Source organism: Sceloporus occidentalis, unplaced genomic scaffold (genome assembly GCF_023333645.1).
Source record: "Sceloporus occidentalis isolate IW3139 unplaced genomic scaffold, rSceOcc1.0.p SCAF_4, whole genome shotgun sequence".
Lineage (NCBI taxonomy): Eukaryota > Metazoa > Chordata > Lepidosauria > Squamata > Phrynosomatidae > Sceloporus > Sceloporus occidentalis.
The window spans coordinates 142345758-142361278 of NW_028316984.1; the positions used below are offsets into that span (position 1 = coordinate 142345758).

Sequence of the window (15521 nt, forward strand, 5' to 3'; positions counted from 1 at the left end):
AGGCCCTGGAATTAACACTTATTATTTAAGTAGTGTTCCTAATGAAACTGTTATATGTGCACAAATAGATTGTGTATTCAAAAGTATCCCAGAAGTGATATTGAGTCTTCTTTTTGTTAAAGATGAGCTAGGACTTTTAAAAATGTATCTTGTTGATTGAGAAGTTATCACCCCTGGTTTGTTATTCTCATATGCAACAAATATGAACCTGTTCTAGGAATTTCATGGTTTTCCCAGACAATATAGTTGTTTGTTACCTTGGGTTATTCACCCAAGAGAGAATGGAGATTTGACAATATTTGCACATGTTAACATGTACGTGTCAATGCGAATTTAGAAACAAGTACAGTGGGACTTTCATATTATTATTATTATTATTATTATTATTATTATTATTATTTATTCTTATATACCGCTATTCCTTATTCAAGATCATAGTGGTGTACATGTTAAATCCTCTGGGGTTTGGTTCTAGGACCCCCCCCCCCCCCCAGGATACCAAAATCTGTGAATGGTCAAGTCTCATTATATACAATGGTGTAGAAAAATCGCAACATCACATTTTTCTTTTTTGGTTATTTTTTTGTTGAACATTTTCAAGCTGTGGATGGTTGAATTTGTGAATGCAGAATCCACAGATATGGCAGGAGGACTGTAATTTAGAGAAATTTCTGCTGCTAGTTGCATATATTGGTATGTATAGATTTGAATCTCTCTTCTCTCTCTCTCTCTCTCTCTCTCTCTCTCTATATATATATATATATATAATATTAAGTTTTATATAAATATTATTATGTGTTGTCTTTTTTAATTTTAATTCTATCTATACATTTACCCCCTTCATTTTCACAGGGGATCCATTACAGACCCTCAGCAAAAACAGAAATCCACTGATATTCAAGCTATATTGGCTTGAATGGTGGCATGTCCCTGTGGGTACTCATGGGCGTGCACCCCATTTTAAGTCCCTCTGTTTGCCCTTTGCAAGTAAGTGAGGGGCGCGGATTTAAAGTCCGCCCAAATGGAGGGACAACTGTTTTTGTTTTTATATAGCCCCTGAAGAGGGCCATTGAAATGCTTATACAGCCAAAATGCTTTCGGCTTTTTTCAAAATAAAAAAATAAAGACCATCTACAGACCACTTGAAGATGTATCTCCCCATTTTTCTTGTAGATTCTACTGTAAGCTTTTCAGTATTTGTATCTCCAGTTTGGCAGGGACAGTCACGATTAACCCTCTGCCCTCCCATTTTTTCAGCTGCTTTTAAAATGTCCCAGTTTCTTTCTCTTTTTGCCACTTACCCTTTTCTTCAGCTGCTGCAAACTGAGTTCAAAGTGCAAAAGTAGTTTGAACACAAATAACAAAGCAAGGCAGAGAGGAGGTAAAGTGGCAGAATTTTGCCCTTCCTTGTAGTCTGAGTTCAAAATGCAAAAGTAGTTTGAACTCAATTAACACAGCTTGTTTTGTGCTGCTCCAGAGACTAGCACACAAACCAATGAATTCCAACTACAGGAAAAGAGATTCCACCTAAACATTAGGAAGAACTTTCTGATTATAAGAGCTGTTTGAGAGTGGAATAGTCTGCCTCAGAGCGTGGTGGAGTCTCCTTCTTTTGGCGGTTTTTAAACAGAGGCTGGATGGCCATCTGTTAGGAGTGTTTTGGATGTGTATTCCTGCATGGAAGGGGATTGGACTGAATGCCCTTGGCGTCTCTTCCAGGTCTTGTTTATAAAGTTGCTGCTTTTGCTACAACATCCATAAAGCTTAGTTCCTGTCCCAAGTAGAATGGTACAATCTTACTGTTGCTTGTAGTGATAACCTTTTATTATTTGTGGTGTGATTATTTTGTGTTTCTATTTTATAGTTATTTGTGATTATCAGCTTGTTTTTCAATAATAATTTTTAAAAAGAGGAGGGCTTTTTGATGGTGACACTTTGGGTCAGTCTAGACAATGAAATACATTTTCATTCTATGCAAGTAGAATGTGAACCCACCATGTGAGATTTGTTAGTGTTTGGGCATTTTGTGTGTGTGGGGGGGGGAGGACTTCTTAAGCTTCACAGAAAATGGCTTTGTGACTCTAGTGGAGTATCCACAAAGGTGCACATTATTGGATGTGTGACTGTTCTATTTTCATGCCTCCGCATAGCAGCACATTGAGGCGGAGGGTAGGCAGATTGGCAGGTGGATGGTCATTACTGCTAACAGATTTCTTTAATGTTAGGTGCCTATAGGATTTGCCTAATCTCCTTGGCATTTTACTGCATTTTAATTAATTTTTTGAGGCTGAAACTGGCCATTTGAAACTGGTATTCCATTTCCACTTTCTTCACTGCACTCACAAAGGTAACAGGCTTTTTAAAAGTTAAAGGTCCCTAGCTATGGAGGAAATCTGCATCTCCTCGCCCTTCAGGTGTGACAGGCGAAGTGATTTTATTTGCCAGGTTTTCCTGGTTACCTCAAAGACCTTGAACTAGCTTTTGAGGAATTTGCAGCTTGTGGGCAAATATTGTTTAATTGTTCATCTTAACTGTCTAAAATGTATGTTGTAAGTTGCCTTGAAAATACAGTATTGCATTCAAAGGTGGGTTAAAACTGGAGTCAACCTCATAGCAGGTATAGTTGGCACCTACCAAGGCCTAGGCTGTGGCAGTGGACCCACTGAATCTTTGTGGCCTACCTATTGCCCCCTGCTTGCTGTCACCTGACCTTTCCAAGCAAATGAGTAATAAAAGGAGCAGAGAGGAGAAAAAGAGGCCTTTTACGATCCATAAGAGGAAGGCAAGCGAAGGAACAATGGTAGTGACAAAAGAGATTATCGCACTGCTTTTCCTCCTGACCTAGGTGCGCGCTGAAACACTTTAAAAACGGATTTTATCACACGCTTCCATGCCCAGTCCGGAGGCATCCCGTACCCGATCCAGACTTCTCCAGCACTTTTTGAAAGAATGGGATTTTCCTATCATTTAAGTGCTTAATAAACACATAATAAGCTGAATGTTTTGAGTTTCACCACCATTTCCCCCACCATTGCATAGTTTTCTCCAACTTCCCATTTTGGGTTCAACTGCTCATTTAAAAAACCCCAACTACAACCTGCCCTCCAGCAGAGCACAGTCTGTGGGAGGAGTATATAAAGAGATGGTTTCAGGTATTAAGGTCATAACCTGTTTGGGGCTTTAAATGTCATCCTTTTAGCTACCTTGGTCTTCAGCAGTAAATAGCAATAGCAAGTACATTTCTATACCGCTTATCAATGCACTTAAGCACTCCCTAATCAGTTTACAAAGTGTAAGCTAAATATCTGTCTTTCCTTCCTCACAGAACGCAATGGCATTTCTATTCTTCCTACTGATGCTAGCAGTGATGCCTTCATTCACGCCAGCAGTAAGTACTGAAGCATTATTTGGAGCTGCTGGTTTCAGAACTTGAGTCAGAAGGAGTATAGGTATCAGGCCAAGTGACTTATGAAAGATGTGCTTTGGTAAAATATAGCTAAGGAGTGCAGCACCTGAATGTAAATTGTACATTTTTACTTGCAGAGGCAAAATTTGCATCATCTTAATGGGTGAAGGATCTAGTAATGGCTAACAGCCAGGATAGCTATAACTACGTGACAAAATGATTGGCAGCGTGTTCTGAATACCAGAGCCTGGAAGATTTACTTTTGAAAAGTCCAGCTCCTAGAAGTCCAAGCCTGTGATGAAGAATGGATATCAAAATGTTTCTGGCTTTAAAACAGATAAATGGCTTTACAACAGATGTAAGGACTGATTTATAATTGAAGCCATCAATTGTTTTTTCCCTTCTTTCAAGAACTTTAGTCTAATTGGCTCTCTTGACCGGTGTGATTTATATTCTATTGATATATTTATTTGGATGTAGATTATTTTGTATCTTTTAAAATTGAGTAATATTTTTATAAATCCATATAGTGATCTCTATCATGTTTCCCTAGGCAGAGGCCACACTGGCTGGGGTTTTCTAGGAGGTATGATTTTAAAAAGTAACTTTTCCAGGCTCTGCAGAATACCAGTTGTGGTAGGGTTATGTATGTGGGCTTTCCAGGGGTACCTGTTTGTCCCCGTGGGTAAACAGGAAGATAGGCTAGATAGCCCTTTATCAGATCCATCAGCTTTTCTCATATTTTAAACCTGTTTCCTCCGTCATAATTGTTGTGGAACCAAGTAGTGAGAATTAATGCATTTTGCACAATTTGCCAGCATGTGGCTCATCGTTGGCCCACCACTAACTTCAAAGAAAGTTGAATTTGATGGGCCCAGTAAGAGGAAGAGACCCCACCAAAGAATTAAGGAATCTGCATAGAAATGTTGTGATAGCTTCAAGAATGGACTCTGCTTTTGAATTTCTTGGATGAAATGCAAGAAAAGTAACATACCTTGCTCCTTACTCTAATAGTTTTGCACCTCATGTGTCTGTCCATATTTGGTCTCAGCCTTGATGCCCTTCCACTTCATTTTCTCTTTAAATTTAGACTGTAATATTCTTGGAAGGTTATCGCATGGGGGCAAAACCGTCCCCCGATGTGTTCTAACGAGCACGAGCGCGCACGGAGCGTGATGGGAACCCGATGGGGCCCAGAACGCTAGTTTACCGCACGGTGGAACGCCGCCGCTGCCGCCGGGCGTTCCCATCGGGTTCCCGATGTATTCCAGGAGGTGCCATTTCTGGGAACAGTTTCAAAAGCGTTCCCAGAAATGGCGCCTCCTGGAACACATCGGGAACCCGATGGGAACGCCTGGCGGCAGCGGTGGCATTCCACCATGCAGTAAACTAGCGTTCTGGGCCCCATCGGGTTCCCATCACGCTCTGTGCACGCCAGCGCTCGTGCTCGTTAGAACACATCGGGGGACGGTTTTGCCCCCATGCGATAACCTTCTTGATTTTGAATACTGGTTTTGTACATTTTGTTGCTTAGTGCCTTCAAGTCATTTCTGACTGATGCCTCTTTTAAGGGGAACCTACTGTGGGGTTTTCCTGGCAAGATTTGTTCACAGAGGTTTGCCTGTGACTTCCTCCGAGTATGACTTGCCCAAGGTCACCCAGCGGGTTTTCATGGCTGAGCAGAGATTAGAACCCAGGTCTCCAGAGTCGTAGTCTAATGCTCAAACCTCTTCATCATGCTGGCAGTATGCACAAGTATACAATTATCATACCTAGGAAATGTATGTGGATGTTCAGGATGCATGAAAATTTTGTACAATGAATGTAAAAGCCCTAAGGTGAGTGTGTTATCCATCAAGGCTGGTTGGGACCATTTTCAATTGATGACATCACTGTTTTTAACTCAGGAGCAACCTGATTTGGAAATTATAAAGAAAGGTATCAGTAACATATAACTAGAAATAAAACTGGGTGTGTCTAATGCTGCAGCCTGTTTAGGCATGTATGTCTCTTTGCTAACATCACATTATATTAGTGATGTTTATATGTCACTGTTAAAAGAATAGTGGTCTTTCCACTGGCTTTCCTGGCAGCTTCCCACCCATCAGGCAAATGCCTTACAAGTCTGAGACAGGGCTTGTCTTTGTGTGTGCTTTTTAGACTATAGGCATGCTAGCCGGGCTTTGTTGTATTTAATGGCATGTATTAAATGGTGCCTTGTTTGTTAAGGTGCTTAAGAAATAATGCATGTGGCTAATCAAAGGCTCAATGGTTTTATCAATGAGAAGCTGTAGTAATTAATTTTGTCTGGGTCATGAGTAATAAATAATATTATATTTAGATCCTTTCAACAATTATCAGGGTATTCCAATTGCCGGGTTTGAAAAGGAGATGGTTAATGGCAACACAAATATTTAGGTGATTTCCTTAGCAGTAGTCTGTGGCAAAGATGTCAGGCTACCTTTTCTTTTGGAAACTATAGGTAAATGACTCAGCAAGGCTGGAAAGTGACTCATTCTTTTCCTGACATCCAGACAGAGGACAAAGGCAAGTTAGTTGAGAATTTAAAAAGAAAAGTAAAAAGAGGCAGACTGAAGTTTTATGTGACGTATATTGAAAGAGGCTTACAATGATTGCTTTTCTATACTGGTTTTATGCAGGAAAGTGGTTTCAGCTGTCCATTGGAGTGTTTAAAATGCGTTCACCTATATTTATAAATAAATTCAAATATTACAAAATGTCTCCATCAGCCTCTTTCCAAAGGAAGCGAAACCCAAGTATGTGATGCATCCCTTGAACTTCACAGTGCTCAGAGAGGTGAAGTGAGCCTAACAATAGATTTGATCAAATGTTGTGTCATCTTTATCAATGACCTGGATGACAGAATTGGGAGCATACTTATCAAATTTGCAGATGACACCAAATTAGGGGGAATAGCTAATACCCCAGAGGACAGGATCAAGATTCAAAATGACCTGAATAGACTAGAAAGCTGGGCCAAAGCTAACAAAATGAAATTCAGCACGGAGAAATGTAAGGTACTGCACTTAGGGCGGAAAAATAAAATGCACAGATATAGGATGGGTGACACCTGGCTGAATGAAACTACGTGTGAAAGGGATCTAGGAGTCCAAGTAGACCACAAGTTGAACATGAGTGAACAGTGTGATGTGGCAGCTAAAAAGGCCAATGCTATTTTAGGCTGCATCAATAGAAGTATAGTGTCTAGATCAAGAGAAGTAATAGTACCACTGTATTCTGCTCTGGTCAGGCCCCACCTAGAATATTGTGTCCAGTTCTGGGCACCACAATTCAGAAAGGACATTGAGAAACTGGAGCGTGTCCAAAGGAGGGCGACAAAAATGGTGAAGGGTCTGGAGACCATGCCCTATGAGGAACGACTTAGGGAGCTGGGGATGTTTAGCCTGGAGAAAAGAAGGTTAAGAGGTGATATGATAGCCCTGTTTAAATATTTGAAAGGATGTCATATTGAGGAGGGAGCAAGCTTGTTTTCTGCTGCTCCAGAGAACAGGACCCGGAACAATGGATGCAAGCTACAGGAAAAGAGATTCCACCTGAACATTAGGAGGAACTTCCTGACAGTAAGGGCTGTTCGGCAGTGGAATGCACTTCCTCGGAAGGTGATAGAGTCTCCTTCCTTAGAGGTCTTTAAACAGAGGCTGGATGGCCATCTGTCAGGGATGCTTTGATTTGGATTTCCTGCATGGCAGAATGGGGTTGGACTGGATGGCCCTAGTGGTCTCTTCCAACTCTACGATTCTATGATTCTATGATTCTATGCTCCTTCCTATTCATTTACTTTCCACATGGTCCACATTGCACTTGAACAAACCCCTCAATCTAAGCTTATTAAGATGGTAAACCTTTGTTTAGATTAACTATTTTAGGCTACAGAGGCGTTCACACAGTTTAAGACTTCCTTGTTGTTGTTGTTGTTGTTGTTGTTTTTAAAACCCCACAAAAAATTAGTTATCTTCATCCACATACCACTCAGCTGCTCTTCTGGTTACGTTACTTCAGAATGAAATACCAAGTCTTGTATATCAGGGTATAATTGTAGATATATAGTAAATTACTCATTGGTGCGGGACAGATTGTTTTCACATATATTCAGTTTATCATAACCAAGGTTCCCCAGTTTCTGAATAGCCGTTACAGCAAAACCAGATAAAGAGCTGGCTCCTGTTTCTGCCTGAGCTCTTGGCAAAAGGATTCTCGGGGCATTGCAGCTCCAGTATTTATGTGGTTGGATTACTTTGACTTTCTAGATATTGAGTCTTCAGCATCTGGTGTCTAAAGACTAATAAACACTTGTCCCTCCACATTTGTGGCTTGACTTTTGTGGATTTGATTATTCACGGATTTGATTAATATGTTCTCTCTAGGAATATCTAGGCCCTCCAGCACAACTCTGTGGTAAACTTTAACCAAAAGTCACACTGGAGGACATAGAGATTCCTAGAGAGGTGTTCTCTCAGGTAAAAAGCTATTTTTCCACATTCATGGAGGTCCTGTGCCCGTAACCCAGTGAATGTAGAGGGACAAGTGTATTGCTGTTTTGGATGTATTCATGAACCATTTTCTGTTTTATTTTCTGCTGTCTGTTTAATTTATGTTCTTTTGGCCAGGAGGCTGCTGTTATGCACAAATGCATTTCTTTGATAACTAGTGAGGCTACTATGCATATTAAAGATATTTATCCTTTTTCACCTTGAAAGCTTTTTACAAACAAGCTGTCTCACCAAGGCAATGAATCAGTTGCAGAAATTATTGCAAAAAGCCATGTATTGCTTCACAGGCTGAGTACTTTGAGTATGGTCTGTATTGGGGCACATTTATTTTCTCTCTATTAAGCTCATGGTAAGTGAGTATGCATCTGTGTATATCTTGATGCAAAGTTGAATGTATTGTTTCACTGAATGTTCAGTATACCTATGTACACACTTTCAAATATCCCCTCCATAGGTTGTCAGAGAGTTCCCCCTCAAAACATGGTTTGAATTGTCACAATGCAGTAGTTGTGCAAAAGTCTGAGTCCAACCAATGCTTGGATGGAAAACTTCTTGAGAATCCCACATTTACCTCTTAATATATAGTTCTGCCTTAATGTGATCAGGTGCACTACAAACAGAATTGTAGAAAGTCTGTAGTGAAACTACGGAGCCTATCAGACAGCTAAATAAAGTGCCTTATGGCTGCTGAATTCAATTTGGGATACATCCGGGTTTTATCACATGCATTTTTGTTGCCACCATGGCTGGGTAGATACATCTCAGGTAACATCTTTGCAAATCAGCCAGCTCTATGACTTCTAGAATTCCCTAACCAGCAGTCATGACTACCTTAGATGTTATTTGAAAAGGGTTAGACAGATTAGTGGAAAATCAGTGCATCAATGTTAACCATAGCTTCTCAGCAGTAGTGTATATCTGAATACCGGTTTCTGTGGGCAAATAATGGAGCACATTTGTTTTTTTCATGCCCTGCTGGCCTGCTTTTTGGAAATATCTTCTTGTGCAATGTTAGGCATAGAATGCTTGAAAATATCCAAACAGGGAAAACAAAATAATCACAGAGCTAGAGCAACTCCCTTGTGAGAAAAGGTTACAACATGGGAACAGCTTAGCTTAGAAAAGGCAAGTCAGATGGAACATTATATCAGCATATAGAAGTATAGACAGTGTGCGAGAAAGTGATTAGGAGAATGTTTTTCTCCTTTTTTCATAACACAAGCATCTGTGGTCACCCACTCAAGCTGAATAGTGAGACTACAGGTTTTAGTGTTGTGAAGAAGAGACAGAGAAGAGGGAGTGCCTAATTTCTAGCACTGCACATAGTTAAATTTTATTTAGCTATAGTTTTATTTTACTATATTTGCCTGCCTCTGTTTTGTATAATGGGTCAGATTCTGGCAGGATAATGTTGAAATTGGAGAAATACCAAGTGTCACTTACCCCAGTGAAAGTGTGCATCTAGCAAAAGTAGATACAGCCAGTAAAGTGTGTTTCCACTTTGTCTTGTCTATTCTGTTTCTTCCCTGGTGATGCTGAGCACTGGTGCTTAGGCTAAACTTAACTTCCTATAAAACCTGCAAGATCATTCTCTGATAACTATTTCTGATGGTCTTCCCCCCCCCCCAAAAAAAAAAAAAAAAAACACCTGATCTCTGGAAATCATTAGGAGTAAATAGGTTATGTCTTGGCATGTACTTTCAGGCTTTTAAACAGATGTTTCAAATTAAATAGGGGCAGGCAGGAAGAATCTGTAATAAAAACAGTTAATTCAGCCAGTTCTTGGTGAAATCTTGTTATTGTCTTTTGCAGAAGGGGTTGAGAAAGTTCAGCCTGCCACTCAGTCTGGAGAAAAACAATTGCTGAGGCTGTGTGTGTCTTCATGTGCCGTCAAGTCAAGTGCTTTCAAGTTATGGCAATCCAATTAATTTCATAGGGTTTTTCTTAGGCAAGGAATACTCAGAGGGGGTTTTGACAGTTCCTTCCTCTGAAATATAACCTACAGCACCTGGTATTCATTGGTGGTCTCCTATCCAAGTACTAAAGAGAGCTGACCCTGCTTAGCCTCTAAGATCAGATGGTATTTGGGTATTTAAGTGTGGGGTTCTGTGTCAGGAGATACCTTTACAAAGTTCCAGACAGGCAGAACTATACCTCTTGCCCTTACCCCTCAACAAACCCACCTTTGAGTTGCTGTAGCTTCCCAGTGCAGACATTTACTGCCTGGAGGAGGTGCGGACAGTGGAGAAGTATCCAAATATGTTGCTATAGCTGGGCACACAGCAACAAGAAATCTCCAGGATCTTGCAAGGATCCTCTGGAGGTCCCAGAGCATGATGATATTGCAGTAATTTATTATGTCTGGGCAGACTCCAGCAGCTAAAAGGTAGGTTTAGGGAGGGAGAATTTGGTTGTTGTATAGTTGGTAGAGGATTCCAATTTCTGTCATAACCAAAGTAGTGAGTTACAAAGATATAAATTGGACTTATATCTGTGAAACCCACTGCGTGACTTTAGGTAAGTAATACTCAGCATCAGAGGATGGCAATGGCAAACCTCCTCTGATCAAATCTTGCCCAAAAAAACCAGCTCTCAGGGTTGTCATAAGTCAGAAACTATTTGAAGACACACAGCAACATCTCAGTAAGAAGATCTCAGCCAACCTTTTAAACCTACACATACACAGAAGAAAGGAGAATTAAGACCTCTGAGTTATAATAGTGAACAGACAAAGTGCAGTCTAATACGAGGTCTATATTCTATACGCCAAGTGCTGCCTCTGCAAAGTCTCTATACTCTGCACATCTATAACAGTACTATTAATACTGACAGATGTTGAGAGGCTCCTGACCTTTTTGACTCACAGAGCCCTTATTTCTATGGTGGAGCCCCTAAGAGGCGTACCATATGTCTTACAAGTTAATGATGTTTAGGAGTATATATAAGAATATGTTCTTATTCTTTAATTACATTCAATTTTTATTTCTTTCATTTTCCCGGAGTGGCTGTGGAGCACCTGGGAAGTGCATGCGGAGCCCAAGGGGCTCCTCGAAGCACAGGTTGGTAACCCCTGCTCTAAGGTGTAGCAAGCAGAAGCTAGCGGGGTTCAATATGTTTAACTTGTTTTGAAAAGAGATGTTTCTTCCAGTAGTGATAGAACTCATAACTTGTATTTTCCCTTACCTATGTTTCTTGCATCTAGTATTTTTTGTTTAATTCCTGATTGGTCACTGGAAGGAAGATATGGGATTAATTTGTAAATTGGATTGCATTTATCACAGAGGAAATCTGAGGACGAAATGGTGTCAAGGGTTTGTAGTTTATTATAGTACTAGATCTCTCTGACAGAGAAGGCTAAAGGTCTCACAGAACTACAGTTCCCAGAATACCCTAGCATTGAGCCAGGGCAGTTAAAGTTGTCTCAGACTGGATTATTTCTGCAGTGTATTTTGGACCTTAATCTTGTTATCTGGGACCTACCTCAGACCTTGCAACTGAGCCTCATATTACTCATGGTTCTTCACGGTATGAAGTGAGACATCAGACAGAAAGAAACAAAGAGTCTTATTGCATAACAAAAGAAAGCCAACATGCAGCAAGAGAGAAGCGGCTTTCTCCTTTCCTCTCCACATGCTGCCAGAGAACTTCCATTTTGTTCCTAAGGGAGATGTTTGTAAAAGCATGTCTTTTGTCACGCTGGAAAAATCCATTTGGCAAAAGGAATGTGATAAGGCTCAGACTCAGTCATGACCTGTTTGTTGAATTCATATTGTTACATTTCTGGCACAAGAAAAGAATGCACTATATTTCATTTCCAAAGCCTTTAAAAACCTGCAAAACAAATGAATTTTAAGACATGCTATTTGTGTTTTACTTGCATTTTTATCTTTTCCATGCAAACTACTCTGAAAGCTATAGTACAAAGTAATATTTCATTGATGCAGTTTAAACACTATAACGCTTTTTAAAAAAAAAATTAAGTAAGGAGAAGAAGAAAAAGGAAGATATTGTTCCAATACAAAATTTAAAAGAAACCCATAAAATATTGCAGCTGGTGCCAGGAATTGCCAGAAAATAGTCTGACAACAAAAATGTTGTTTGGGATTTTAAAAAAAAAAAACAACCCACAAACTGCAGCAACAAATCCTCAAACCCCATGATATATTTGCCCCATCTGGCATACCCCTGAGTCACTAAAAACATTAATTTATCTGTGTAATAGTTTATAGAAGAGAACCAGTGTGGTGTAGTGGTTTGAGTGTTGGATTATGATTCAAATCCCTGTTTAGCTATGGAAACCCACTGATTCACTTTGGTCAAGTCATACTCTCTCAGCTTCAGAAGAAGGCAAAGCAGCCCCTTCTGAACAAATCTTGCCAAGAAAACAGCATGATAGGTTTGATATAGGAGTTTATCAGACAAGGGAAATTGGAAGTATAATCCAATGGCAATCTGAATGCAATCATGGGGTTTAACGCTATTGCGTGATAACCTACTACACTCAAATTCGGGCAATGGGAAGTCAGTCCGAGCGCAATCATGGGGTTTCACGTTAATGCGTGATAGACTGCAACACGCAAATTTGGGCAATGGCATACTATTTTTGGGCAGTGGGGAGCCAGTTCGAATGCAATGGGCATTCACGTAATTTTGCTAAACTAGCGAATTCACATGAATGCGTTCTGGCCCCACTTTCTTTTCATTCAAAATTAAGAGACATTCCTCACGTGTGATAAACTCCTTAGTTGGAAACAACTTGAAGGGATATAACAGCAGTGGCAGCAACAACAGTAGCAGTTTATAGAACTGGAGTGGCCAAATTGTAGGCTGTGACTAATAAATTGGAACTGGTTGTTTTCAAGAAAGAAAAGAAGAAAGAAAGAAAAGGAGTAACCCTTGGTGTGCCTGTATATCACCCAAGATTTGCTTTTTTCAAGGAGTATATGTTTGTTAAGGATCCCAGGGGTAGCAGCTACTCCATCATGGGTGCTGTCGAAGGGAGAGAGCTGGTACCAATCGAGAATAGAGAGATTATATGTTTTAGGGTTCCCAAACACATTAGACCTATGGTATACAGTATAATATTAAGACTTCTAAAACCTGGTGCTCTTTATGTCTACATGTAACTGATTTGTCATCATAGGTTCGAAGAACAAAGAGACAAAGCAATTTTTGGGGACGCTGGGGAGAATGGGGTGAATGTAGCCGAAGCTGTGGTGGAGGTGTCAGTATTCGGGTGCGACGCTGTTACTCACAAAGGTAAGAACCCTTTTCTTCCATGCCATTTTCCTGCTTCTTAAAGCAGAATATTTACAAGAGAGAGAAGAGCAGCTCTAAGTGTCTGCTCCCCTGGAGAAACCAGAACAGCATTTTACAACATCTTGAAAACTAATCAGTTCCTTATAAGAGAAGCTTTTGTAGTCCACTTCATAAAATGCATGAAGCACACTTCTTAAATTGTTACATAGATGGGTTAGGATGAGAAGGGAATTAAAAGCACTGGGGTCAGAGGAAAATATGTGACAAAAGTACTGTATGTGACAATGATGTTTAATGTGTGTAGAACCATGATTTTAAACAGTAATTTATTATATTTATTGATTATTTAGTATAGCATTTTTAATCCACTTTTATTCTGACAAGTAACTGAGGGGTATATAAGTACAGTGAAAATAAAATTTATTATTCAGATATAATTAAAAGTGAATTTTTAAAACATATACCAATACAATGAAAAGCAGCAGATGTAATGAAATAGGCAGAATCAGCCAATAAAATGCCTTGAGATTTAAGATTTTGAGCTGGCAGCAAGATGCTTGCACCTCCACAGGCTGAGTATGCTACAGCTGGGATGCCACAACCAAGATGGCTGGTGCCCTTGTTGATTCATAGTATAATTTTAAGTTTTTGGAGAAGAGCATCTACTAATAACTGTAATTCTTGGGCACTCGGATGGCGGGGAGAAGTGTTTCTGAAGTTTTGTACTGATGATGGTCCAAATGAGTTGGCATTGGTGCGGAGCAGCTATTAGATCAGTTGTTAGGGGAGCTGTGAATCCATCCTCAGATCTGTGACTGCCTCTCCCATACTTGCTCTGTATTATACGAGAGTCAGTGGTGTAATGGACTCACTTCCTGACATAGGCGTTCTATAGACGGGGCCTTTTGGCCACCGTTGTTACGCACGAGGGGCGGCGCTTCCTGACGTGCCTTGCCCCTCACACATAATGAGGGCGTAAAAATGGCAGCGTCCTATACACATGGGCACCGCCATTTTGATGTGACAGACGCCTAGCGTCCGCACATCATGGTGCCTTGATGATGCCGCAAGTGCGCCATTGGCGCCTTGCGGCATCATAATGATACCGGAAAAAGAAGCCACTTTTTGTGGCTTCTTTTTGCTCCCTCGCTCAGCAAACAAGGGTGGCGGCAGACCACCCTTTTGGGTGGTCTGTAAAGCACCATAGATTCAGTACAAGAGCTCCTGTACAACTTGGAGCACCTATGGAAGGAACAGCCATACAATAGACAGTGGTTTTTCCATCCCATGGAATTGAATCTGCTGACCACCCCTGGCATTAGTAAGTTCATTAAAGAGCTTGTGTAGTTTAATGCTTCAGAGACTGAGAGCCTTTTCTCATGACAAAAAAAGCTAACACACATGAGAGAGAGAGTTGGTTTTAATCCTTACCTCTCCACATTGTGCAAGTAATACACTCGATGTGGTCTTTAGTACAGATCAGGAACATCTGTGGACAGAGGTAATTCATACCTCTGCTCTGTTGTGGATGGATCATTTCCTGGTCAAAGTGGGACTGAAGACCAGTACTCATATCCCACTCGGGGGTGGAGGACCCATTAGAATGGTCCGCCCTCGAAGGCTGATGGAACCGGTTAAGTTCCAGAAAGCTCTAGAGGGTTTTATGGTTGGGAACGACGGCGATTCTGTCAAAGCCTTGGTTGATACCTGGAATAAAGATCTTATCAGGGCCATAGACATTATCGCTCCTGAGCATCCTTTCCAGCCTGCTTCAAATAGAAAACCATGGTTCAGAACAGTTCAGAACAGTTCTCAAAAATCCTCCTCTTCTGGAATGGTTTTAGAACAAAAGAGAGGGGTAACAGAATAAGTGAGGGACTGGCGTGTGCAGTAAAATCTGTCCCCCACTCGTTCCGTTCCCTTCTGTTCCGTTCTGAGGCCATTCCTTAGGTCCTGTGCGGTAAAACAATAAAAACTTCTATTGTGGGATAAAATACCACAAATACCACAAGATAAAATATCTTGATTCAGGCTACAGGTGGAAGAACTGGACTTTGATATATTTTAATTGAATCATTTAAGGCAGAAGTTTCCTTTAAACCTTTGCTTACTTAGGAATGGCAACTTAAAGATCATTAACAGAGTGTTTTGGGAGCCTGAAACATGATTTCTAAATAACACTGTAATATTATACTTTCCTTAACAGTGAAACAATGACAAATAATATTTATTTTTTCATTAAGTCGAGTCAAGACAAGCATTTTCCCAGTATGGTTTTTATTTGGATTTGTTTTTCCACAAGCCAGTGCCAAGGTGACGCATGT

General features: G+C 40.4%; 1 protein-coding gene across 2 annotated transcripts in view; it reads left to right on the top strand.

The window, feature by feature from the left end:
• Positions 1 to 662: 662 nt before the first annotated feature.
• PAPLN (papilin, proteoglycan like sulfated glycoprotein) overlaps positions 663 to 15521 on the top strand; it is a 74647-nt gene continuing 59788 nt past the window's right edge. For both annotated transcript variants that reach the window (XM_089521829.1, XM_089521828.1), the window contains exons 1-3: positions 663 to 693; positions 3326 to 3388; positions 13082 to 13197. In XM_089521829.1, the coding sequence (XP_089377955.1) occupies positions 3332 to 3388; positions 13082 to 13197 (173 nt within the window). In that variant the 5' untranslated portion in view covers positions 663 to 693; positions 3326 to 3331. The remainder of the gene's footprint in view (positions 694 to 3325; positions 3389 to 13081; positions 13198 to 15521) is intronic.